The 26397-nt window shown below is 39.1% G+C and overlaps 1 protein-coding gene across 1 annotated transcript; it reads left to right on the top strand.

The window, feature by feature from the left end:
- On the top strand, positions 1-26397 carry ZNF449 (zinc finger protein 449). The gene is made up of 6 exons (XM_055123405.1): positions 1-223; positions 2798-3243; positions 4940-5144; positions 7122-7193; positions 23164-23277; positions 23432-26397. The coding sequence occupies exons 2-6, from the start codon at positions 2890-2892 to the stop codon at positions 24313-24315; spliced, it is 1629 nt and encodes a 542-aa protein (XP_054979380.1). The 5' UTR covers positions 1-223; positions 2798-2889; the 3' UTR covers positions 24316-26397.

Here is a 26397-nt window from a genome sequence, read left to right on the forward strand (position 1 = left end):
TGCAGCGGGTGAAAGCTGAGGAGCCGCGGGCGCTGAGGCGGGGAGTGCCGGCGCGGCCAGAGGGCGTGGCTGTCTCCGCGGCGCGGGTAGCGGGGCTCTGGTCGCCCGCTCGGGCTGCGCGGACTGGCTGCCTGCCGTCGGGCTTGGCGGAGGGCGTGGTGCGCTTTGCCGAGCCGCGGGCCCCTGTCCGGCCAGGGTTCCAGCCGCCGCGCGTCGCAACTCGGTAGGGCCTGCTCCGGGGTCCCGGGCGGGGGAGGGGATGGGAGCGCCCCTCCCGGCGGCGAGACATCCTCGGCGGGGAGCTCGCGGGAGGCCCGGGGGGCGAGGGGGGGAGGGGAGACGCGGCCGCTCCGCCGGGTCCGATGGAAAAATGGGCTTTTCGACGTCTCAGGGGCTTGGCTCCCCCGTGATTTTCCCGGGGGGCTCCTCATTTCTCACGCCTTAAAAAAAAAAAAAAACCAACCGTGGGCTTGGGAGCGCGGGTTCCTGGGGGGAGGGTTTCGGGAGACGCCATCAGCCCGGTGATGAAATTTTCATCCGGAAAGGCCTATGGAGGGAAATGCGGAGGGTCAACCCCCCCCAGTCGACGTGGTGGAAGGTTTGGGTCAGTGTGGAGACGGCTGCCCAGCCCCGAGGCTGCAGCGGATCAAAGGGGGGTGAGTCGCCAAAACCCACACGTCTCCTGGATGCTCTCCAGCAACGGTTAGGTGCCTAACGGGAGGAAAAGCAGCTTCCTAGCCCGGAATCCTCTGGAGCCAGAGATTTCTTGAGCTGTTGATCTGTGCCTGGCACGGTGCTATTGACTTTCATGAAAGTAGATCCACGTCAAGGGTTTTTTTTTTTTTCTTTTGAGGTTCGCCTTATGATTATTCTCACCGGTGCAAGCAAGCCCTGGGTTGCCACGGTTACCTAGCGGTGATCACACCTAGACAGATCTGTCTTCGAGATAAAGAGATAAGGGGGGGCCTGCAGACAGAACTGATTTGGGATAGCTGGGTGGAAAGAGATTTCAGTATTTTTTTTAAAGGAGGAGAACGGCTATTTGAGGCATCTCAGCAAACACAAGGAAAAAGTGTTCAGGGCCTGCATGCAGGCCTGGATATCTTATGGGCATGTATGTGGATTACCTCTGGGCTCTTGGAGATTGCTCTAAGGAAATCTGGAGATTTGCAGATAAGATCATTGTATAGCTAAGTTTCCATTCTGTCCTCCTCGCCATTTCTCGCCATTTCTCTGAGATTTATTTGACCTCGGTCAGATGACTCAGTCCTACTAAACCTCAAATCCCACCCACCCCTCCTCTAGTCTGAGTGTAATACCACTTTACTTCTTGGCATTGGGTTAAGGATAAATGAAAGTATGTAGAAAACTAAGGATGCTATTACAAAAGAGGGTGAGAGCGATGTTAGCTGAACTACTTTTCCAGTGGAGAAACAGGAGGAGTTGATAATCTGTCTTTGTGACACGTGGCTCTAGCTAAGGTGTCTGGTTGAAAATGACTAAAAATGGGGCTGGAGCGCTAGTACAACGGGTAGGGTGCTTGCCTAGCATGCGGCCACCCGGATTGGATTCCCAGCATCCCATATGGTCCCCCGAGCACCGCCAGGAGTAATTCCTGAGTGCATGAGCCAGGAGTAACCCCTGTGAAATGCTGGGTGTGACCCAAAAAGCAAAAAAAAAAAAAAATTAAGTAGGATTACCTTTCAGTGTTATTTTACCAACCTTGGTTGTATTGCTCATTCATATAGATTTTTCTTTGTTCTTTACTCATGGACTCTACTCATGGACTGGAGCAATAGCACAGCGGGTAGGGCGTTTGCCTTGCACACAGCCTACCCGGGTTCAATTCTCCCACCCTTCTCAGAGAGTCCGGCAAGCTACCGAGAGTATCCTGCCCACACGACAGAGCCTGGCAAGCTATCCAGGGTATTCTATATGCCAAAAACAGTAACAACAAGTCTCACAATGGAGACGTTACTGGTGCCCGCTCGAGCAAATTGACGAACAACGGGATGACAGTACTACAGTGCTATTGAAAGCCATCAGATGCTTAGGTGTTTAAGGGAAGAAGTTATTAGTCTTAGGTCCATAAAATTCTGGGTCAGCTGTCCAATAGAAATGTCTGCAACTTGGGACTGGAATATAGCAGGTAGGGTGCTTGCCTTGCACTTGCCCAACCAGGGTTTGATGCCCAGCACCCCATATTTCACCTGAGTGTGGCCAGGAGTGATTCTTGAGTGCTGAGCCAGGAGTATGCCCTGGGCACTGCCAGGTGTGACCCCCAAATAAAAAAAATGCAACCTTCATTTCTTGTGAGCACTTGAAATGTGGCTAGCATGATTGCGAACTTGAATGTTTAATTTTACTGAATTTAAACTTCCTCATGAATCTACTGGCCAGTATGTTCAAAACACAGTTCTAATGGTCTATAGGTAGGCTTGTAAATTTATATGCCTTTGGTAAACTGGCTGCAGAATTGGATATATATGTTTAATTTTTTTTCAGGGGCACATCTGTCAGTGTTCAGAGGCTCCTTCTAGCTTTGTGCTTAGGGGACTATGTAGTGCCAGGTAGCAAATCCAGGCCTCCACATGCAGTCCATTGAGCTATCTCTCCAGTCCTGTATATGTGTTTTTCTAGGAAGTGACTCCTTGAATTTTATCTGATTCTCCAAAACACCAAAAGATTATGCTCTCCTGCTGTAGAGCTCTGTTGAAAAGTAAACCGGTTACAAAGGTAAGTATACCCGATGGTAACTGCTGCTGTTTCTCCTTTCCCGTTTTTCTCCTGTCTTCAGCTATAGGTGGAATCCCAAACGATCGCCCAAAGAAAAAATTTGGAATCTGAGGCTTCAGGCTCCAGAGAAATTGTACCTTACCAGAAGGGGCTATGGCGGTGGCCTTGGGTTGTGCAATTCAGGCCTCCTTGAATCAGGGCTCGGTGTTTCAGGAGTATGATACTGACTGTGAAGTTTTCCGTCAGCGCTTCAGGCAGTTCCAATACAAAGAAGCAGCTGGACCTCATGAAGCTTTCAATAAACTCTGGGAACTGTGTTGTCAATGGCTGAAGCCAAAGATACGTTCTAAGGAACAAATCCTGGAGCTACTAGTTCTGGAGCAATTCCTAACGATTCTGCCCACGGAGATAGAAACCTGGGTGAGGGAACATTGCCCAGAGAATAGAGAAAGAGTGGTGTCATTGATAGAAGACTTACAGAGAGAACTTGAGATACCTGAGCAGCAGGTGAGAAAAGAGTTTTGTAAGTTTGCAATTAGATAAAAAAGAAGTAGCAATAACATCTGGTACTAGATCAGCTATTTTGTCCGAACCGCAAGATCTCCTTGCCGTGTGGTTCCTTTTTTTCCCAGTGGAGTGAGTTTGCAGTTCAGTGATTCTCAATTATGAATCCTAACTCCTTTTATAATAACTGTTTGGCAATTTCACTGTCACCATCCTAAAATGCAGCTCATCCATATTGCAAGCTACTTAACATACACAGAACCAAAATTATAATTAGGTGCTCTGCAGTCCATCTCCCAAATGCATCTCAGCATCTGTTGATTTATAGTACTTTTGATAGGTACTAGTGATGTTTATGACCAGTGTGAACAACAAAGCTTAAAATGTCTATTATCTCTTTGTTGCGGGGGATTGGGGTTGGGGCCACACCTGTGGTACACAGGGCTTACTCTAGGCTCTGCACTTAGGACTCATTCATCAGGCATCAAACCGGGGTCAGCCATGTGCAAGGCAAGTACCCTACTCATAGTACTATTGCCCCGGCCCCTATCTCTCAATTAGAAAATGTGCCAACCCCAAGTAAAATAGTGTCTAGAATTGATAGAAAGGAAAGGGAAGATAGCTTATTATGAACTAATGATCATTTTAGCATGTACACATTTGTTCCTGACTTCACTAGAAGAATTCCTGAAGGTGTCAAGTGCTTGCATCTGTCACAGACTCCCTGTGAAGGTGACAACCAGAAACTTAGACTGCTACTGTTTAAATACCAAGTGGACTTGCTCCTCGTCAGCTGAATTTCCAATGTCCCAAATAACCACTGGTAAATCCGAACATCACACCGTATAGTTTCTCGTTGGGGTTCATATTTCAATGGATACCTAGTTGTGCTAAAATATGTACAAGTATTTTAATGTTTTTATAATTAATGGGGTGAGGTTTTTTGATAGATCATTTTGCCTCCATGAATCACTAATGGGAAAATTCCACCGGTTTCACAAATTTTATATATTCCGATCTTGACACACTACATTCATACAGTCACCACCCACCATTCATTCTATCTAAAATGCCCCATGAGGGTCGTGGCACCTCTGTTGAAACCAAATTTTACACACTCTGCTTTGGGGATGTTGTAGCGGAGCACATGGAATAGTCTTTGGGAGAAGGACGTGCTTTGAGCATTGAGACATTGACGCACTCCAGTTGTTAGTTGTGTGTGATGGGACTCTGCAGTTCGTGCACCCGAGCGGGAACTTTCCAAAGGTTCCAGCCCTCTTGCCAGGATGGAATGAGTTTATGATTTCCCTTTTCCTGTCTTCTCTTTTTTGTTTGCCAAATCAGTTTTTATCTTTTTTAGTCTAGTTGTACTGCCTGTATGCTAGCCACTGATCAAGAGTTATTCTTGAGCACCTGCAATATGGGTAGTTCAAATTGATTGTAAAACGCATCCCACATCCAGACCAGAAGGCTTAGTAAGAAAGAGGAGGTAAAATGTTTTCATTTCATTAATTATTACTTTATCGTATTCTTATGATATTTTTGAAAATGTTGCGTTGCATTACTTGTGTCCAGGTTGACTTCATTTGCTTTATTTTTCATATGAAAAACCTTAAACATGGCAGCTTGCATTTTATTGCTGCTGAGCAATGCTGTCCTATCTAGACTTAAGAATGATGAATTCTGGCATTTTCTGTAGCTTGATAGGCAGGATATGCTCTTGGAAGAACTTGCACCAGTGGGAATGGAACATTTGGCACCAAACATCCACCTGGAGTCACCCCCACTCCAAGTAATGGGATCGGCCCCTGAGGTCCCAGTGTCAGAGGTATGGATCCCACAGGCAGGGCCGCAAGAGCTGAACTTTGGTGCTGCTGGAGAGTGTCCATCCTTTCTGGACCCTGGTAAGACTAGGCTTTTATTTCCTTTGCTAAAATTTTTGTTTTGAGAGCTCAGAAGTCCGCCAGGTTAGAAACCCCAATCGCAGATGAATGGAGTACTCTAAGTAGGATAAGGAACTTTCTGTGGGAATAGCCTTCCTTCTAAAAGAGCTTTAGAAGGAAGGAATGTTAAGAACCCATTAAGCTAATGACCCTGATCCAGGAGCCTGGCTTTTTATTTTAATCCTGATAAAATACACATCACTTAATATTTATCACCTTAACTATTTTTGTGTATACACTTCACTGGTGTTGAATACATTCATAATGTGGTGAATTGATCACCATTGTCCATCTTCATAACTATTTTTCAAATTGCAAAATTAAAACTACAGATTTAAATAACGGTTCTCAATTCACATCCCCTCCCCTTAGCAACCACCATTCAACTTTCTGGCTCTGTTTGAATTCTGTGTACCATTTATAAGTGGAATTATACAGTATTTGCCTTTTGTGACTGGATTATCCCTTGACATAATATCTTCAGAATTTTTTATGTTGTAGCATATATCAGAATTTCCATTCTTTTATAAAACTGAACAGTATTTCATGGTATTTATACACTGTATTTTGTTTATCTTTGATTACAATGGATTGCTTCTGTGTTATTATGAATTATACTTCTATGAACACAGGTATATAAATATCTCAACCCTGTTTTATTTTGGGGGAATATATAACCAGAAGTGGAATTGCTGAATTATATGTACTTACATTCTTAATTTTTGAGGAACTACCATACACCTTTCTGAAGATAACTATACCATTTCCCATTCCTACCAGTGACAGGGGCTCCATTTTTCCCACATCCTTACCAACACTTGTTACTTTCAATTTATTTTTTGATAGCAACATTCCTAATGGGTATTAAATATACTTTGATTTGCATTTATTTCCCCAGTCATTAGTGATATTGAAATCTTTACTTATACTTACTGATCATTTTTATATATTTGGAGAATGTCTTTTCATTTTCTTTGTGCTTTTTAAATTGAGTTGTTTATTGTTTTGAATTTTAGAATTCTCTGTATGTTCTGGATATCAATCAGTGCATGATTGATATCAAATGTGTGATTTGCAAATATTTCCCATGCTGAGGGTTACCTTTTTCACTGTTGATTCTTTCTTTTGATGGGCAGTTTTTTTTAAAAAAAATCCCCTTTTTATTGATTAATCACTAGTTTCAACATTATATATTTCCAGGGACAGTGTATCACCTCTATATGTACACAGATTTCACCATGTCCACTATCAAAATTCATGTACTATTCTTTTTTTTCTTTTTGGGTCACACCTGGTGATGCACAGGGGTTACTCCTGGCTCACACACTCAGGAATTACTCATGGTGGTGCTCAGGGGACCATATGTGATGCTGGGAATTGAACCTGGATTGGGCGTGTGCAAGGCAAATGCTCTGACTGCTGTGCTATTGCTCCAGCCCCTCATGTACCAGTCTATCACCAATAAGGATCCTTAAACCTACGTATCCCACCCACAGAAACTTTCTTCCTATAAACACTGTAATTTTTATCAAAGCTAGAAGTTTTTGTTTCATTGCTTTGGCTGCTCATTTTCTGCACATGAGTGAAACCAACTGTCTTTCATGTTCTTATTTAATTTTTTAGTATAATAACCTCAAGTTCCATTTATATTGTCCCAATGACATAATTTAATCTTTGTGAATGAGTGATATATTCTATTGAGTGCATATATATATACACACACAATTTCGCTATCCAACCATCTGTTGGTGGGGCTTTAGGTTGATTTTATATTTGGCAATTGTGAGTAATGGCTGCTATAAACATAGGGATGCAATTTTTTTTTGATTTAGTGTTTCCATGTTGATGGTATTTAAAAAAAACTTTTCCTGAAGTATTCTAATTTTTCATTTTTTATATCCTGTGGTGCTTGGGGCTTACTTCTGGCTTTACTCTCAGAGATGGTTCCTGTCAGGACTCCGGCGATGGTATGTGGTGCAGAGGATCAAACCCAGGTTGGCTACGTGCAAGGCAAGGACCCTTTCTATTGTACTATCCACTCCTACAGAATTGTTGTTCTCTCCTTGTGCTGTCATGTAATCATGATTTTTCATGTTTTTTATTGTATATTTCTGTGCATATTTGACATTGATTCCTCCCTCCCTCCCTCCCTTCCTATCTCCCTCTCTTTTCCTCCCTCCCTCCCTCCCCCACCTTCCCCCTTCCCTTTTTCCTACCTTCTTTCTATATTCCTCTTTCTGAGAGCTGTAAGGAAAAATCTTTTCCATCCTCTCCTCTTTCTTCTGATAACTTATTAGCAACATTTTTTTTTGGTTTTTGGAACACATCCAGTGATATTCAAGGGCACTTATGGTTCTACACTAAGGAATTACTCCTGGAGGTGCTCAGGAGACCATATGTGATGCTGGGGATTGAACCTGGGTAAGCCAAGTACAAGGCAAATGCCCTACCTACTGTACTATCTCTGCAGCCCTGTTGGCAACATTTGACATTCTGTAACTTGTAGAAATATGACCCTATTCACTGTCCTGATTTTTTTAATGTAGTGATTTCTATGTAAAAGGTACACCATTCTTACTGGATTAGAGCCTCCCTTATTGATTTTGTCTTCACTAAATACATCTATAAGGACCTTACTTATCTTTTTTGTTGTTATTTTGCACACCTGCCTGTTCTAAGAGCTTACTCTTTTTTTGGGTCTCACCCGGCAATACACAGAGGTTACTCCTGGCTCATGCACTAAGGAATTACTCCTGGCGGTGCTTGGGGGACCATGTAGGATGCTGGAAATCTAACCTGGGTCAGCTGCGTGCAAGACAAATGCCCTACCCTTTGTGCTATCGCTCCAGCCCCTAAGAGTTTACTCTTGACTCTGTGCTCAGGGATCACTTCTGGCATTGCTTGGGGATCATGTGCTATGCTGGGGATCTCACCCAGATCAGTCATGTCAAGGCATGTGCCTTACCCTCTGTGTTATCTCTCCAGCACAGGACACTATTTTTTAACTTTAACTAGCAGTGGTTTTTATGTTTTATTTTTAAAGTTTAGGCACCAGGTTTGCAAAAGTGTTATTGGTAGGGTTTCATACATTACAGCATCACACCCTCTATCTGAGGGTCTGCCTCCCTTCAGCATTGTTCCTGTGCAAGTCACCCTACTTCCTTGTGGTAAACTTCTTTTTTGAAGACCAGTTTCCAGTTTCTGTTGCAGTTACAGTAATAATACTTTTTATTTCTGTATTTATTTATTTTGGTTTGGGGATCACACTTGGCAGTGTTCAGTGCTCATTCCTAGCTCTGTACTCATAAGTCATTCCTAACCTGGGTTGGCCACATGCATGGCAGTGCCCTATCCGCTGTACTATTGGTTCAACCCCAGTATTTATAACTTTTAGGTTAATAATTGTGTTTTTTATTGTACTGGTCACTTAAATCGTTTAGAAACTAAAAATTGGAGATGTAAATCACTGGTACAATAATAATAGCTTTTGTAATTGTCCACCTGATTTTTCCTTATTGACATCTTAATTTATTTATATATCTTCAAGTTGCTTTCTAATGTATTTTACCACTCTTACAGCATTCACTTAAGCATTTCTTGCAGTGTTTATCTGGTAATAAAGAGTACTATGTGGTTGTCTTTAAATATCTTACGTTATCTTCTATTGGACAGTTTTTCTGGGTATATAATCCTTGGTTAGTAGTTTATATAATCTTACTACTAGACTATAAGTTTTCTGATGAAAAATCTACTTGTTTCCTTAAGGTTGTATGTGATAGGTCTCTTCACTGGCTTCAATATTCTCCATGTTTTGGGGTTGTTAAGGACTGATTATAATGTATCTTGGTACAAGTCTCTTATTTAAAAATTCTTTTTTTTTGTTTTTGGGCCATACTTGGCTGTGCTCAGGGATTATCCTGGCTCTGTGCTCAGGGATCACTCCTGGTGGGGCTCAGAGGACCATATGGGGTGCTGGGGATTGAACCCAAGTTCCGCAATTCATAGGTCAATTCTTTGGAGGACTGGATCCTTTTTTACCCACTCTTACTTCCACAATCTGTATGCAAACTGCTCCAAGAGTGTATGAACAACAGCCTTGTTTCTGGTGTTACGTATTTGTTAAATACTACCATATTAAGGGGGCTCGAGTGATAGCCAGCGGGTAGGGCATTTGCCTTGCATGCGGCCGACCTGGATTCAATGCCCAGCATCCCATATGGTCTCCCCAGCATTGCCAGGAGTAATTCCTCAGTGTATGAGCCAGGACTGTATGAGCTGTGTGCATCGCCTGGTGTGACCCAAAAAGCAAAAAAAAAAAATACTAGCATGTTAAAAGTTGAAATAACAAAAAAGGACCATAGTACATCATTCAAGTTTTTCACCAGAAGTTGAAAGTATTCACTAGGCTCTCTGTTTATGTAGGGAATCAGATTCCTGGTACTTTCCACTCGTTTTTCTACTTAAGAGTCCTTTGCTCAAGATGCTATATAAGGGCTGGACAGAAAGTACAGTGGGTAGGGCACTTTCCTTGTGCGTAGCGGATCCGAATTCGATCCCCAGTATTTCACATGGTCCCCTAAGCACTACCAGGAAGAGATTCCTGAGCGGAGCCTGGAGCCAGCACTGAACATAGCCAGATGTGTCCCCCAAGCCCCAAGAAAACAGAATGTTATATGTATAGTGAAACCAGGGGAGGTTGGATATTCTGGAATTGGACCATTTTCTCATAAAAGCAATCACTGGCATGTGCGATATTGTGGGTTCTAGGATACTCTCCTATCCTCTGCAGTTGTGACTTTTATAGCATAAGAACCCCATTCAGGCTTAAGTCTTTATTAATATACTCACTTGAGAATACTTTAAGAGGATTTCATAGGTTGCCATAGAAACACGAAATACCCATCCCATTGATCAAAAACAAAGTCAGTGTTTCTCGAAGTGTACTAAGCAGATTATGTGTCAGGAGTACTGGGGGTTCATTCTTAACACGTTGTCTAGGTCATCACTGTATACACTGAAGTGTGTTAAGTACTGTTCAGATAATGCGGGACTTAGTAATAGAGGGAGGAAGTCCAGGTGGAGAGAGGCAGCAGGATCTAGTTGTATAGTTAGGCACATCTACATTTCACTTTTTAGGGGGCTTTCTTATTTTAACTGTGTGTTCACTGCCTCCCCTTGTCATTAAGTCTTTTGCCCAAGTTGTGGGAAATGCCTCTCCCATTACTATTCCAGTCAAAATTTCAGCAAATAGGCACTCATATACACTCATATACATATGGGTTGATGTATATAAGATTGTAGGGACTAGGTTTGTTGTAAATATGAGCATAGATACTGATTATACTTGTATAGTGATCTGATACATAGGACCATAAAGCAATGTTTGAGACAGGGTTGAATGCTCAGAAAATCTGTAGGACAGCCACCCAGCTACCTTTTGACAGATAAGATATTCTGGAGGAAGGGAGGTTGTGTTGAAATAGCACGGGGGAACTGGAATGAGCCTATTTAATGTGGGGAATGAGGACAGGAGAGGAGTCTGGGCAGAATGTACCAATGTGTCCTGGCTGCAGAAATCATTTATTTTATGGGGGGGTGGTTACACATGGTGATGCTCAGGGCTTACTCTGCACTCTACACTCAGGGATCACTCCTGGTATCAGGGATTATTAACAAGTCAGGCGTGTACAAGGTAAGCACCTACCCCCTGTATTATTGCTCTAGCCCCTCAACCTTTCTTATCATTGTTTCTCACTAGTATTTTTTCTATGGCTAGCTTTTACATGTTATTTTTATCACTTGTAGCAAATTTTTTGTGAAATACTTTGTTATAGTTTCTTTGTGTTTATCTTGCTCTTGGTTAATTGAACTATTTGGATTTGTGGGTTTATATCATTTATGAAACTCAAAAAATTATGACTATGTTTTTAAAGTTATGAGATTTTGTCTCAGGTTTAGAACCATGCATATAGTTGGAAGTTGTTCTTGACATTAATTTTTCTTATTTCTTGAGTTCATTTGATAACTACTTTATATAAAATATAAGCAATTTAAGGGCCTAAGAGATAGCTCAGAGGGTTAGATTTAGATTGCAAGGTTCCAAATTCATTCTCCAGCATTGCATGGCTCCCCCTTCTATGCAAATACCACTGGATATATCCTTGTATCATGTATCATTGCATATGGACCTAGTGGCTCCGAGAACCTCAGAGCCGAGCTGAAGCAAACCATGGGGCCAGTTGCCACTGAGAGTGACTTCTGGGCCCCCAAACACCGCTAGGGAGGTCCCAAATAAAATAATGGAATGCAATATAAAAATATAAACATAATTCTATTTCTCTCCTTTCATCAATTTTGTTATAATTTTATATCTCCATATATTGTAAATACCTAATGAAGTACTAATTTGCCCTTACAAAGTAAGTGCTAAGTGAGAATTTTTTTTCCGTTTACTCATGTGGGTACCCTTTATTCAAGCATTCCTTTCTGTATATCAAAATTTCCATTTGGTATCATTTCCATTCATTCAAAAGGTCTTTCTTTTGTTTGGCAGTATATATTTTTGCTGAGGATTAATTTTCTCATCACTTGTATTTTGCAAAAATCCTTTATTTTTACCTTCATTTAGAAAGATGTTTTTGTTTAGTTTTGAAATTTTAGGTTCAGAATGAACTTACTGCAGAAATTTAAATTTCATTCTACTTTCTTTTGATTTCCACAGTTCATGAACATTTATTTTATGGGGGGGTGGTTACACATGGTGATGCTCAGGGCTTACTCTGCACTCTACACTCAGGGATCACTCCTGGTATCAGGGATTATTAACAAGTCAGGCGTGTACAAGGTAAGCACCTACCCCCTGTATTATTGCTCTAGCCCCTCAACCTTTCTTATCATTGTTTCTCACTAGTATTTTTTCTATGGCTAGCTTTTACATGTTATTTTTATCACTTGTAGCAAATTTTTTGTGAAATACTTTGTTATAGTTTCTTTGTGTTTATCTTGCTCTTGGTTAATTGAACTATTTGGATTTGTGGGTTTATATCATTTATGAAACTCAAAAAATTATGACTATGTTTCATTTAATTTTTATTGACATAGTATCAGTTCAAAACATCTACATTTCATGAGTACATCATTATAATTCAACATCTGTATATACCATATTATTTTTTCCCTTTTTGGGGTCACACCTGGTGATGCTCTGGGGTTACTCCTGGCTCTGAACTCAGGAATAACTCCTGGCTGAGTACGGGGGACCATATGGGATGCTGGGGATCAAACCTGGGTCAGCCCTGTGCAAGGCAAATGCCTTCCCTACTGTACTACCATTCTGGCCTCTGTACCATAGTATTATATTTTTAGTAGGAAAATTATTTTTTATTTCTTATTTATTTTTATTTATTTTTTATTGAATCACTGTGAGAACAGTTGCAGGGCTTTCAGGATCAATCTCAGTCATACAGTGGTCAAACACCCATCCCTTCACCAGTGCAAATGTTCCACCACCAAGAACCCCAGCACACCCCCCCCATCCACTCCCCACCTGCCTGTGTGGCCGTAGCTTAGTTCACAGTCCAAGAGTATATCTGCCAGCAGCCACTGCGTTCAGAGATTGGTTTCTGTGCCTCTGGGATAATGGCTGCCCAGGGGTGGGGGAGCCGTTCCTGAGCAGCTTTTTGTATATCAGGAAAACGTGTCCGTGCGGTTTGGAGAATTAATCCCAGTCCCATATACCAGAGCCATGTTAGTAGAAGCTCAGTGTTGCCACGACTCCATCTGGAGAAGGTGGGGACTCTGTACCTTCTTTGTCTAGCACCCCGGTGTTGTTGGCCCCGTCTGGGGTCTGGAGCATTCTCCAGCTTGTGGTGCCCGCCAGCCCGGATTCTTCCTGTACCATATTATTTTTGCAAACAAAAGTTTTAAGTTCCATCTGTCACCTTTGTACCCAGTTTCTCTGGTCCCCTTCACTTTTTTCCCTAAGTAATCTAATTTGGGGGGAGTCACATCCAGTGTTGCTCAAGGGTTACTACTGACTCTGCATTCAGAAAACCTCCTGGAGGTGCCGGAGAACCATATGGGATGTCAAGATTGAACTCCATGCAAGGCTAATACCTACTCGCTGTACAATCACTCTGGCCCAAATCTTCTATTTAATTATTTTCTATTATAAACAAATTAACTGTAGTATTTATTATGGGAAATATTACTTTTATGGAGTTGGTTTTACACAGTTACCTCCCCTCGCTACCACTAAAGTCCTCAAGATCCCCATCCAGGTTCCTGTGTATATTCCCATCCTCCCATTCTCCCCATACTCTGGAGTTCTTGATTTGTATTCCAGTACCAAGAGTTTGTTATCAGTTGATATATTCTATTCTTTCGTTTCCCTATACATTATAGATAGGTAAGATGGCCCAGTGCTTGATTTGGGTCTTACTATTCACCTTTACCTTCTTTTTTTTTTTTTTTTTTGCTTTTTGGGTCACACTTGTCGATGCACAGGGGTTACTCCTGGCTCTGCACTCAGGAATAACTCCTGCTGGTGCTCAGGGGACCATATGGGATGCTGGGAATCAAACTCAGGTCGGCCTTGTGAAAGGCAAACGCCCTACCCGCTGTGCTATCGCTCCAGCCCCTACCTTCATTTTTTGAGAGGACTTTAATTTCACTTAAACTACTTGACACTGTCCCTCATGTCTCCAATGTTCTAACAATATTTTTTGTCTTCTTCGCCTCTTAAATTTGGTTTTTATAGTTTTATTTCTATTTCTGCAAGCTACTGATCTTTTATCTTGCACTGTCTGTTTCACCATTCCATAGACCAGTGCTGGTGCGCATGTGTAGGAAGGTTGAAAACCACTCCACCTGCCACCTTTGTTCTACTGCCAGTCCGGTGTGCAGGATATATATTGGTTCAGAGTTGTAAAACACTTGAAAAGCACTGGTCTAATTAGCTATTCTGAGGTGTAATTTTCCTGTTTCAGATATTTATGTAAAATGTTTATTATAGGCTTGGTGACAAGGTTACAATAGTATTCAGTTTTCTGGTATTGATGCACAAAGAGACTCCTCACCCTCCACCACCAAAGTGCCCTGTGCCTATGCCCACTCTGGTCTAAATTACCTCCTCTCCCACCCTGCCTCTTTTACTTGTTAGTTGACAGTTATGATTTTGGTGCGTATTGTTAGCTCCCTCAGAACCTCCCACGATATGCTTGAGACCTCCACTTAAGTTTTCATCTTACTTCCTGGCACTCTATTCATTCTGCTTATTCCCTTACCCCTAATCTAACACTCTCAAGTCAGATGTATATTTTTGATCTTTGGAAGTTTCCTTCATTTAAATTCCCCACTATGTTTAGTGTATTCTGTTGTCTGTCTTTGTCTTTAAATATACAAGCATGTTGAGCACCTCTTCAGGTTCCATGTGACAGGTGAGTTGTGCTTGCAAGAAAGAAAGAGAATGACAGGTCAAAAACAGCACTCCAAGTGGAATTCTAGTTTTTTACTTTGGGTGGGATGAGGCTACAGCTTGCAGTGCTCAGGGGCTACTCCTGTGTCCATGTTGAGAGATCACCCCTGAGGTATTGAGGACATCTAGCCAGGTATCAAACCTGGGCTTCTACATACAAACCGTGTATTTTCAGCCAATTAACTATTGTTCCTACACCAAAATGTATTTTTTGCTATAGTGTAGTTTAGGTAAAATGAAGAAAATATTTTTCTTGTTGAAAGTGAGTAAAATGTCATCCCAAAGTTTGATGAAATATTGATCACTTTCAAATAATATTACTTAAGTTGGTGCAAAAACAAAGAAACAAAAAACCCCAACGTGCAAATGGCCATTTATTTTAGAGCAGAAAAAAGAGGTTGAAAAAGGAGTTTGAGAGGAAGGGAGGAAGATTGCAAGGGAAGGAGGAAGGAAAGAATGGTAGGACACGCTGATCACTTGTTTTTCCTGAAGAAACGAGTTACATTTTTGGAATAGATGAAAAAGAGGGTTTAAGAAGGACATTCTAGGGGCCAGGGAGACAATTCAAAGGACAGAGTTCATGCTTTTGTTGTTGGAGACCCAGGTTTGATCCCCAGCACCACATGGGGCCCTGAGCAGTGTCAAAAGTGATCCTTATGAGAGAGTATGGGGAATATTGTCTGCCATTGAGGCAGGGGGAGGGTGAGAAAGGGGGGTATACCCGGGATATTGGTGGTGGGGAATGTGCACTGATGGAGGGATGGGTGTTTGATCATTGTGAGATTGTAACCCAAACATGAAAGCTTGTAACTATCTCACGGTGATTCAATAAAATTTTAAAAAAAATCAAAAAGGTGACGCTTGAAAAAGGAGTCAGGTATGGCCCAGAAACCAAAAATTAGAACAGAAGACGACACTTTGACTTCTTTTCTTCCCTGAATGCAGGAGATAAATTTCTCATGTGCAAGGAAAGAAGGCTATAAGAACACTCCAAGCACTTTTGTCATCCCTGAATGTAGGAGATTAATTTCTTAGGTGAAAGGTCCTTTCCCTGTATCAGGAAACAGAGCGCATCATCACCAAAGATAGGAGATTTAGGGCCAGGAAGACTTTAAACAAACCTAGATAGTTCTTCAGCAATCTGTTAACCCCCTTCTTTGTCAGTTCTCCACAAACTCTTGTTTCTTTGTCAGAATTTCCCTACTTCAATTTTGTTTTCATTTTTAATTACCTTATATCCCTTTCTCTCATTATTAACTGCACATTCATTTTTCTTTTCAATTGAACTGAAAAGAATTTATAATAGAATATTAAAGTATACTGGACTTTATTTTGTAAAATTTCCATCTTCAAATTAGACTTGCTTAAAACTGTCATTTCTACTACCTAAAAACTGGGGGAAATACCTATATTACATCTCAGTACTGAAAGAATGTGTGCTTAATTTTATGAAACAGACAAATTGAAAGTAATGAAAATAAATGCATCAGATTATTGTCATATTATATGTCATATAAAAGGAAAGTATATTAACCTTTGTGAACTTAAATAAATAATAACTAAAAAAAATTTCCCTACTTCTATTATTTTTTGAGTCTCATCTCTTTGGGGCTCCTATATAACTAAATTCTTTGTTCTCATGTTAATCTGGTATTTTTAAAATTAGTTATTAGACTAGATAATCTAGACAGGAAAGATAAGTTCTTATGACCCTACAATATGATTCAAATATATTTGGTCTTATTTTGCTCCTTCATTTTAATTGGTATCTTATTTCCTCCATCTGCTATTTTCTAATAAGTCTTTTTATTGTTTCTATCTCCCTCAGATGCTTAAACATATTTTTGATTTTTTATTCTGCTGGTTATTACTGATCCTTTTCATGTACTTATTTACTTATCAGAAAGTAAAAAGATTATCTTCTATGAATTAAGAAAAATATTGTTTCCTCTTTTTACTTTTTTGTTACCAGTGGTATGTTTAAATTCAGGTTGTTGTTATAAAATTACTTAGAGAGATAGTAGTACAATCTGGAAGGTGCTTGCCTTGCACCTTTCCAGATTCAGTTTAACCCAGATACAGTCCCTGGCACCGTATATAGTTCCTTGATCTGAGTGATCCCTGAGCACTGCCAAATGTAGCCCCAAACCCAGTAAATAAGTAAAATTAGCGTTGCTTACATAATTATTTTGAGGGTACTGTGGGTGGGGGGGTTCTGTCACACCAAATGGTATATGGGGCCACTCTTGACCCTGCTCAGGGTTCACTTCTGGCAGTACTTGGGGGACTGTATGTAGTACCAGGGATTGGATTAGTGTTGTCCACATGCAAGGCAAGTAAATGTCCTAGCCCCTGTACTATTTCTCTGACTACTCCGTTTTTGGTTTTTAGCATTTGCATTGTACCCTGAATCATGTTTCAAATAGTTATTCTGATCACTGTATATTCAAGTGGACATGTTACTGCTAGTACTATAAGCCAAGTTTTTTTTACACATATTTTAAAATTTTGCTTTATCTCTTAAATTGTTTTATCTCTAAATGATCCTGAATACTATTCAGGCTTTTTGAAAAAGATAAGAATTTGAAGTCAGATGGAGAAAGATAAGAACTAGATGGTTTCACTCATGGGCTACATGTAGAAACAAAACAAACAAGTTAAAGCAAAATAAAAAAAGCTTTTAGATTTTAAGACCAAATAAGCAGTACCAGAAGGGAAGGGAGATTATGGGTAGGTAAATTAGATGAAAGGCGACATTGTATGCTAAAGAATAGAATTGAATTTTTCTATGATGAGCTTAGTATATACAGATGTTGACTCATAATGATAAATACCTGAAACTTACAATGCACTGTTAAGTGGGAAGGGCACTTGCCTTGCATGTGGATGACCAAGTCTTGATCCTTGGCATCCCATATGGTACCCTGGCCTGCCCAGAGTGATTCCTGAGTGCAGAACCAGGAGTTACCCCTGAGCACTAGCAGATGTTGTTTCCCCCCAAAAAATGTAGTTAATGTCAATGAAAATTATTGTTGATTTAGTAGGAACCCGCTGTTGCACCTCCAGCTCTTGCACTTTTAAAATTGTTTCTGTCTTCCATCTAGCTCAGCTCTTTGCTCTGAATTTGTTTCTATGGCGAGTGAAACCCAGTATGGCATTCATTACTGCTATCAGCAAGGGTATAAGAGGTCACAAAAATGGTGCCTTCTGACAACTGTGATCCTAGTTCAGATGCGCTAGTTTCTTGCCTCCATTCAAATATTCTTAAGTATAGGAGCATAGGATTGGGGGTATCAGATGTTTAACACAACTCCCTGCTGATGCCCAGGACAGAGTTCTATATCTTTGAAATCTTTCTGATCACAATGTGGCAGGATTTCTTCCTTGGTGAAGGCATTGCTCTGTTTACTATCTATCTACTTGGTGTTGACTTCTTGTCCCTTGCGATTGGAGTTCATCCAAATTTCAGGTATGTTTCTGTTTACACAGGAGGTGAACATAGATTCTCTCTAATTGGCCATGTTATCTACTCTGCCGTTCCTTTTCCTTTATTTTTTAACACTTTGAATATGTTATCCCAATTTTAGCCTCCATTATTTCTGATGAGAAATCAGCTGTTAATCTTATTGAAGTTCCTATGTGAATAACAAGTCTTGCTATATTTCCATTTTCCCCTTTTACTTGACTTTCAGAGAATTTTATTGATTCATCTGTTTGTAGATCTCTGTGCTTATCCTACTTAGAATTAATTTAGTTTTTCTGTGAACAATTTTACCGCTCCTTTCTCTCATTCCTTCTGGCTTTCTCAATGCTTGTATATTGATGCACTTTATTATGCTCCACTTTCCTCTGAGGCACCATTCATTCTTTCTTTTTCATTTTTTCTCTAGTTTTCTGAGAATAGAGTCTTATCTGTCTTCAAGTTCACTAATATTTTTTTTTCTCTTTGGGTCACACCCAGTGATGCCCAGGGATTACTCCTGGAATATTTTGACATTTCAAATACACTTGTGAGTCTTTCTAGTGTATTTTTCATTTCACTCATTATACTTTTTAACCCAGAATTTTTATTTGATTCTTATTTTTACAAAGTTGACTCTTTACCAATATTCTCTGTTTGCTATGATCTTTACATTATAATTTACTTTAGTCATAATTTCCTTCAGATAGATACAGATATGTTCTTGGAACATATTTATAATTGATTGCATGAAGTCTTTTTTTAAATCCAATGAGTAGCCACTCTCTTAGGCAGATTCTGTTGCCAGTTTCCTTGTGGTTTGTGGGTCATACTTTCCTGTTCATATATGTGCCTTATACTTTTTGATTGAAAATGAACACTGTGCATAACATTGTATGGCATCTCTGCATTTTCTCCCCCATTCCCAGGGCTTGCTGTTAATTGCTCGTGTATTTGATGAATGGCTGGATTATTATGAAGTCTAGATTATTCTGCAGTGTTAGAGATTTATGCTGTTCCTCAGGGCATAGAATTTGCTATGCAAGTTACCATGAATTAAAGTGTTTTTAATAGGTCTGCCTTTAGCTGTTTCTTAGCCTAGCTGTTAGTTGCCAGGTAGGTGATCTATAATTTTAAACAAATACATAGATAAGGCCATAGATTGCTCTGCAGAATGGTCCAGTCAGGTTCATACACCTTTATTGAACCATTCCTTAGAAAATTGAGATTTTTTTCTGATCCCAGGAAGCCAAACTTTCCCAACTACATTTCTTTGCAACTTCCACTCTTTTTAGAATACTGCTTGACTTGAACTAGTTCATTTTCCCTTACAAATTCGACCAGTTTCTTTGAAGAGGCTATGAGTATAGCAACTTTCTATGAAGCTATCTGTCCTAAAGTCTCCTTCTCCCTTAAGGCCAAATCTCTGCTGAATTGAGCACAGGTCTGAGCCTCAGATCTTCTTGGTTTGCCCACTCAGGCTCAGAAATACTACCTGGCAGTCACAGTTACCTTACAAAGAATCAAAGTCCTAGTGTTTTTTGGCAATATTGAGTCTAATGTAGAGCCTCTGTCCCACCAAAGGAAGTTAGGCAGGAAATAAAACAACCCTACTGCTTTGCCACAAGTGCTTAGATACATATTCAGAAGTAGCTAGCTGGGTCTGGTACAAAACTAATGAGCTCATCCCAGGAATTTATTCCTGGGAATAGTGGCTAAAGGTACGGGTATACTGAGCTCTTAACTACACCTGTCTAGAGTGCTACTGAGAGGGGAGCCCAAGGGTACGGTTTTCGTTCAGATATAAGATATACTGTTTTCAGTGAATTTTAGTAGATTTTAAAAATTACATGTTTCAGGGCCAGAGCAATATTACAGCAGGCAAGGCGCTCTCCTTGCATGTGGCTCACATGGGTTATATTCCCAGTATTCCCAGCATTGTATATGGTCCCCTGAACTATATCGTATATTATCATATATTACTCCCCAGGAGTAATCCCTGAGCATTGTGTGACCCCAAAACAGAACAAAAATTATGTTTCTTGATTTTCTGCATATTCTAAGAAATACTGTAAGGGACATTAAATACTTACTATTTTACCAGTTTTAATAAGTATGACTGTGGAGATTCTATGAGTATCATGCTAGAAATATTGTCTTCCTGGCTACATTTAAATTATAAATCAGTGTTTTATACCTAAGCTGTTGCTTCTCTCAGTTTTAATTTGCTCCTGCTTTTACTTGTCCACTTACCTTTGAACAATGACTTCCCATTTTGTTTTTTTCTATGTCATGTTAACCTTTCATTACACTATAGCTTTCAAAATCAAACAGAAAGCATGGTGAATTTATTTCTAATAAATAAAAGTGCTCTACCCTGTACTATCTCTCTAGCCCAAGCATAGTGAATTAAAGCAGAATTGTATTTGAAAAAAAGTTTTTGTTTCTTTATTGTAAAAATAGCAATATTTGTAATCATTTTGGCCTTGGAAATATAAAATAAGATATTTTCATCTATTCCTATGTTTTGAAACAATGGTCTGAAAATTGTTTTACAAATTAAAAATTTGTAAAAATGTATAAAAATTGTTTTACAAATTTCTGTTATTTTATAAACTAATATTTAAACATAGATCTTGTCCCACCTATACTTTACTGCAGGCCAGAACTCATTGCTGAAGCTGATAAAGGGGCATGGGTGTAGGATACAGGGAACAGTAAGTCTAGCAACTTTGAGATTATCCTAACATTTGGATTAACTTCCAGAGAATCTGCCTCTAGTCTTTTTTGTTTGTTGGTTTTGGTTTTTGGAGCATACCCAGTGATGCTCAGGAGTTAGTCCTGACTCTGCTCTCAGAGATTACTCCTGACAGTGCACAGGGGACCATATTGGATGCCGGGGATCAAACCTGGGTTGGTTACATGCAAGACAAGAGCCTTAACGCCTATGCTATATCTCCAGCCCCAGCCACTCTAGTCTTTTTTAAACTATTTTAATTTTATTATTTTTACAAAATTATTCACGATGATTTGTTACAGATATGTGATATTCCAACACCAGTCCCACGACTATTGCATCTTCCACCACTATTATTCTCAGTTTTCCTAACCACCCATTAAAACTGCCCCCATAGCAAGCCTCAATAATTTATTTTATATTCCTTGTTATAAAAACATGCTAAAAATGATAAAAAAAAACTTTCCTTAGAAGAAAGTTAATGAATATTGTTGTATTTCACCATGGAGCCATTAAGACCTTATATAAGAGATTTTTAAGATGTTTTAAGATGTTGTTACAGTTTAAACCTTCTGTGTTTATATTTTGTTCATCAAGATTGGTTGCCTTCTATAATTACATCCCATCCAACCTTGTGTACTACTCCAATATTTTCAGTGTTGTAGAGTTTGAGATGTTGGAATTCCAAAATTTTTAATACATCTGGAGTTAAATATTTAACTGGCTAGTGACTTTGGGGAGTGTATGTGACTGAAAGGCTTCTGGATGTGCAGGGATATAGGGGGAGGTAGCCCATCCACAATTACGTGAAAACCAGATTTCAGTCACAAAACCTGCATACTTGAGTTTTTCAGCAGATTAATTTCTGGATTAGGCTTGTCCTGAGCAGTAGAACTAGCCAGGAACATGGCGGCAATTATGGAGTGTGGAGGTTTTTGGCTGCTGGTGCTCTGTTTGGGTGGGCACTGGCTCACCTGCCCCCCATCCCCCAGGTGCCCTGGATAACTAGTGTCAAGCTGAAGAAAAGAATTCTCTTGCTAGTTTCCACACCATTGATTTCCATTTTAATTTGAAAATGTCACTTTATTCTAATAAAGTTTTTATAGTTCCTACTTTCATACCCCCTCCTTTCATTTGATATGCAGTAGTAATGTTTCCCAGTTGAAACATGCCAGGTCTTTATGAAGATTTGCTTTTTGTTTTGGCTCTAATCTAAATAAGTCTGCTATCAAAAGACGCAAGTAATTTCATACTTACATTTAAGCACAAAATTGATTCACTGCCCTTCCATAGATTAGAAAATAGCATTGAATTGATCATACAAATAGTATGGTTTCCTCATTTTGGGTTTTTTTTTTTTTTGCTTTTTGGGTCACACTGGGATATGCGAAGGGGTTAGTCCTGGTTCATGTACTCAGGAATTACTTCTGTCGGGGTGCTCGGGGGGGGGGACCATATGGGATGCTGGGAATCAAAACTGGGTTGGCCACGTGCAAGGCAAACGCCCTACCCACTATGCTATTGTTCCAGCCCTCATTTTTGGTTTTTGTTTCAAAAAGCTCTTTTAAGGGAAAACTACCTGAAAGAAAGGCAAGGCTTATGAAAATAGTTTCATTGTTGAAGTATGAAATCTTACCACTAACTATTCATACAATTAGTACATATTACTATTACTATATTAAATAAAGTTGATAGTATAAAAGAATAACGATATAAATATTAATGAACCCATTGCTCTGATTTATAAAGTGGAATAATTCCCTTAATTTTTTGTTTTGTTTTGTTTTGGGGACACACCCTGCAGTCCTCAGTGCTTACTCCTGGTTTTGAACTCAAGGATCACTTCTGGCGGGACTCAGGGGGATCATTTGGGGTGCCCTAGATTGAACTCTAGTCATATAAGACAAGTTCTCTGCCCACTCTATTTAACTTCATATTCTTTGGCCCCTGTCCTTTTCATCTGCCATCTAAAATGATGTTTAAAAGGAATTTTGTGCTCTTAACTCTCTTTTTGCTTTTTACAGTTTTACTTTTTTGCTTTTTCATTGTTTTGAACTAAAACAATATTTTAGTTTTGCCTCTTCTTGACTTTCATACAGAGTTATGTATTTGTTCTTAACTAATTTTTACATTAAATTAACCTTATCAAATTTTTAAAAATGCTCTTTTAAACTTTGAAAACAGTTTACAATTGAAGTAATAGTAGTAAAGTTAGTATTAGGTAATCCATATGTTCTGAATATCAGCCTGACTCTGGAATACTCTTCAATGACCCAAACTATTTGCTTCTTGCCTTTCTTATGATTAGGATATCCAATACCAAAGCTTGACATGAGTTTCCCTTTGGAACATAGAGAAGAGGAATGGGTGAAGGAATTACAAGAGTCCAAAGAAATAAAACAATTACTTGATTCCAAGATAGGTAAGTAATTATTGATATACTGAGAAAAAAACCTTCTACCTTAATCTGGATAAAGAATTTTGGGCTCTATGGTGTAATACATATATGACGGCTAGTATGTCATTTTTCCTCATGTATTTTTCTCATGGGAAACAGTTTCTGTTTCTTTTGTTAGGTTTTGAGCTCGGAATAGAAAATGAAGAAGATCCATCCAAACAGAAAAAGCTGGAGAATATATACCCATTTGTTGTTTCTTTAGAGGGGGATTCTCTTCATGGTCCCATTTTACAAAAAGACTTTGAACAATTAGAAAATCAGTGGGAACCACCCCCAGAGGATTTACAGGCAGATTTAACAAATCTTGTAGAAGAGCAGGGCCCCTCTATAGGCGAGAACCCCAAGAGCTCCAACTTAGAAGAACCTCTCAACCCTCAATCCCCTAAGAAGAAGAGTCCAGGAGATAAACCTCACCGATGTTCTCAGTGTGAAAAATGCTTTGCTCGGAAGTCTCAACTTACTGGGCACCAGAGAATCCATTCAGGAGAGGAACCTCACAAATGCCCTGAATGTGGAAAAAGATTCCTTCGTAGTTCAGATCTGTATAGACACCAACGACTTCATACAGGGGAGAGACCCTATGAATGTACTGTGTGTAAAAAACGATTCACTCGGCGGTCACACCTTATAGGGCACCAGAGAACCCATTCTGAAGAAGAAACATATAAATGTGTTGAGTGTGATAAAAGCTTTTGTCATGGATCTAGTCTTAAAAGGCATCTTAAAACTCATTCAGGTGAAAAACCTCATAGATGTCATAATTGTGGGAAAAGTTTTAGTAGATTGACAGCTCTTACATTGCACCAGAGAACTCACACTGAAGAGAGACCTTTTAAGTGTAACTTTTGTGGGAAAAGCTTTAGACAGAGACCAAGCCTTGTTATTCATTTAAGAATTCATACGGGGGAGAAGCCGTACAAGTGCAGTCATTGTTCTAAAAACTTCAGACAGAGAGCAGGCCTTATTATGCACCAGGTCACTCACTTTAGAGGACTTCTTTAGGAATCATAAGGGAAACTGACACTTAAATTCCCCAAACTGACACAAAATTCCCCAAACCTTCAACAACCTTATTTGTCTTGGAAGAACCTTTGTGTTTGAGCTCATGAGAATGACGTTTTGTACCTATTTTAAAAACCCATCTTCTGAAGGATGTGAGTTTAATACTACTCACCTATTTTCTATTGCAACTTCCTAGGTTTTATTATGCTGTCTATACAATTCTTATTTTTTATGACAATGAAAATTTTTGTGTTCCACACCAACTATTCATAACATAGATGTAAACATAAAACATATAAATGATGACAGTATTTTTCAAAGTATAGTCATTAAAATGCATAATCACATCTTCCTGATTATGCCTTCATAAAATAGCACCATAATTTTCTGCTGTCATTATGAATGAGGATTATATTAGTTCACAACTTCTATTCAGCCCAAGTATCAGAAAGCAAGTGTTTATCAGAGAATAAAAATGTGTCAGGAACACAAAATTGAAGTTGGTGCCATTTTTCTGCTAATAACTGAGTTATTTTCATGAAATTGTTTATGTTGAAGAAAATTGTGTTTTAGCCTTTACATTTGAATTTTGCAATGTTTCCTAGTTAACTTAGTTGATAGTCTGTGTTCATGTTGTTTAAAGCTGAGTCTTAAATTGATTTATATTGTTTTATATCTACAGAGAATAAGTTCTATGTAGAAGGATCAACTTGACAGTTGAAGTTATAAGAATAGAGAGGAACTGTTACTCACTGTATTTTACTCTCCTTTTATATTCAATCTTGTGTCTTGATGTTTTTCAAAAAAATTTTCTATTCTTTAATTCAGCGTCTCCTTAATTGTTTGCTATTTGATCACATGTTTCTCAGTGCTTAAAAAGTTTTTTTTCCATTCTCTATTTGAGTGTCTCGTTCAGTATACATCTTACAACACAACAGTTCTATACAGATATGTTGTAAATTAGTTTGGGAATATGTATTATTTCCTTCCCTAGATTCACAGTTTATATCAGCCTTTTGAGAATCTTTTGAGAGATCCTCCAGTAAAGGGGGGCAGTTATTCTTTTGACTCAGTGTTTTACAAATGTATTTGACCCCAGAATCCTTTTTTATTTACACCCGGTAGTAACCCACAGTATTATGAGACTATTCTTGAAAAACACTGCCTTAAACAGATGTTTCTGTAGCTATCAGTATAGTCTTTTTGCCCCTCAAGACTAGTTATTACAATTGTTTTGAGGGTGTTATGAAAAAAGTCTTTAAGCATTTTTATGTAAGAGATGAATATTGTAAGGAGGTGAATGTTGCTAATTCAGGTAATTTCTGAATTACCTGGTAATTGTCAACCTTTTAAAATTTTACTTATACACACATACATATATGACTACTTATATAAATATTCTTATATAATCATGATAATGACTCAAATTTCTGTAGCAAGAGAAGAACTCTCTTTGGTAGTTAAAGCCATTAATACACAAAAATATCCATTCAGTCTAGTTATTGTGAAATACAAGAAATTGGACTAGTCAAGTGTTTTTCTCTTATGAAAATATCAATTATCTTTTCTTAAAACTAGAATTAGGGCAAGTATTGTTTTCTGTTCCACTAAAGTTCTTGGAATTAAGTTTAATGTAAACATATTGGAGGTATTTACTACGTGCCTAACAAGCCCTGTTCTAGACTTAATGGAAACTAGTAAAGAAAATAAATCATGGGTCAGGATCATAAAGGTTTTATAGTATCTTTAGTTAAACAATAGTTGGGAAACAAATGGAGAAAGTACAAGAGAGTCTGTAGTTAAGTGCCAAATCATATCACATACTAGAACCAGGATGTGTCTTTAATTCTTGTCATCTGGGTCCCTGTATGATGCTGCTATGAGTGTGGGATTAAGATCCCAGTAGCAATAAACATGTAATATGGGAGGAGTCTGAATGTAGAGATGGAAAAATACCGAATGTAATGGCTTCTCTTTTCTCTCTTGTGGAATTGCATTCAAACCAGAAGAGTGCCTTAGAATGGATGTGCCCAACTACTCTGTATCTATGCAATATTTTAATAAAGTAGAAATGTATGTGTT

Source organism: Sorex araneus, chromosome X (genome assembly GCF_027595985.1).
Source record: "Sorex araneus isolate mSorAra2 chromosome X, mSorAra2.pri, whole genome shotgun sequence".
NCBI lineage: Eukaryota > Metazoa > Chordata > Mammalia > Eulipotyphla > Soricidae > Sorex > Sorex araneus.

Bases quoted from the DNA above. Each gene is read 5' to 3' on its own strand.
- ZNF449 (XM_055123405.1), top strand. From the start codon at position 2,890: ATGGCGGTGGCCTTGGGTTGTGCAATTCAGGCCTCCTTGAATCAGGGC. The intron at 3,244-4,939 runs GTGAGAAAAGAG...CATTTTCTGTAG, and splicing joins TTGAGATACCTGAGCAGCAG to CTTGATAGGCAGGATATGCT. The intron at 5,145-7,121 runs GTAAGACTAGGC...CTTTACTCTCAG, and splicing joins TCCATCCTTTCTGGACCCTG to AGATGGTTCCTGTCAGGACT.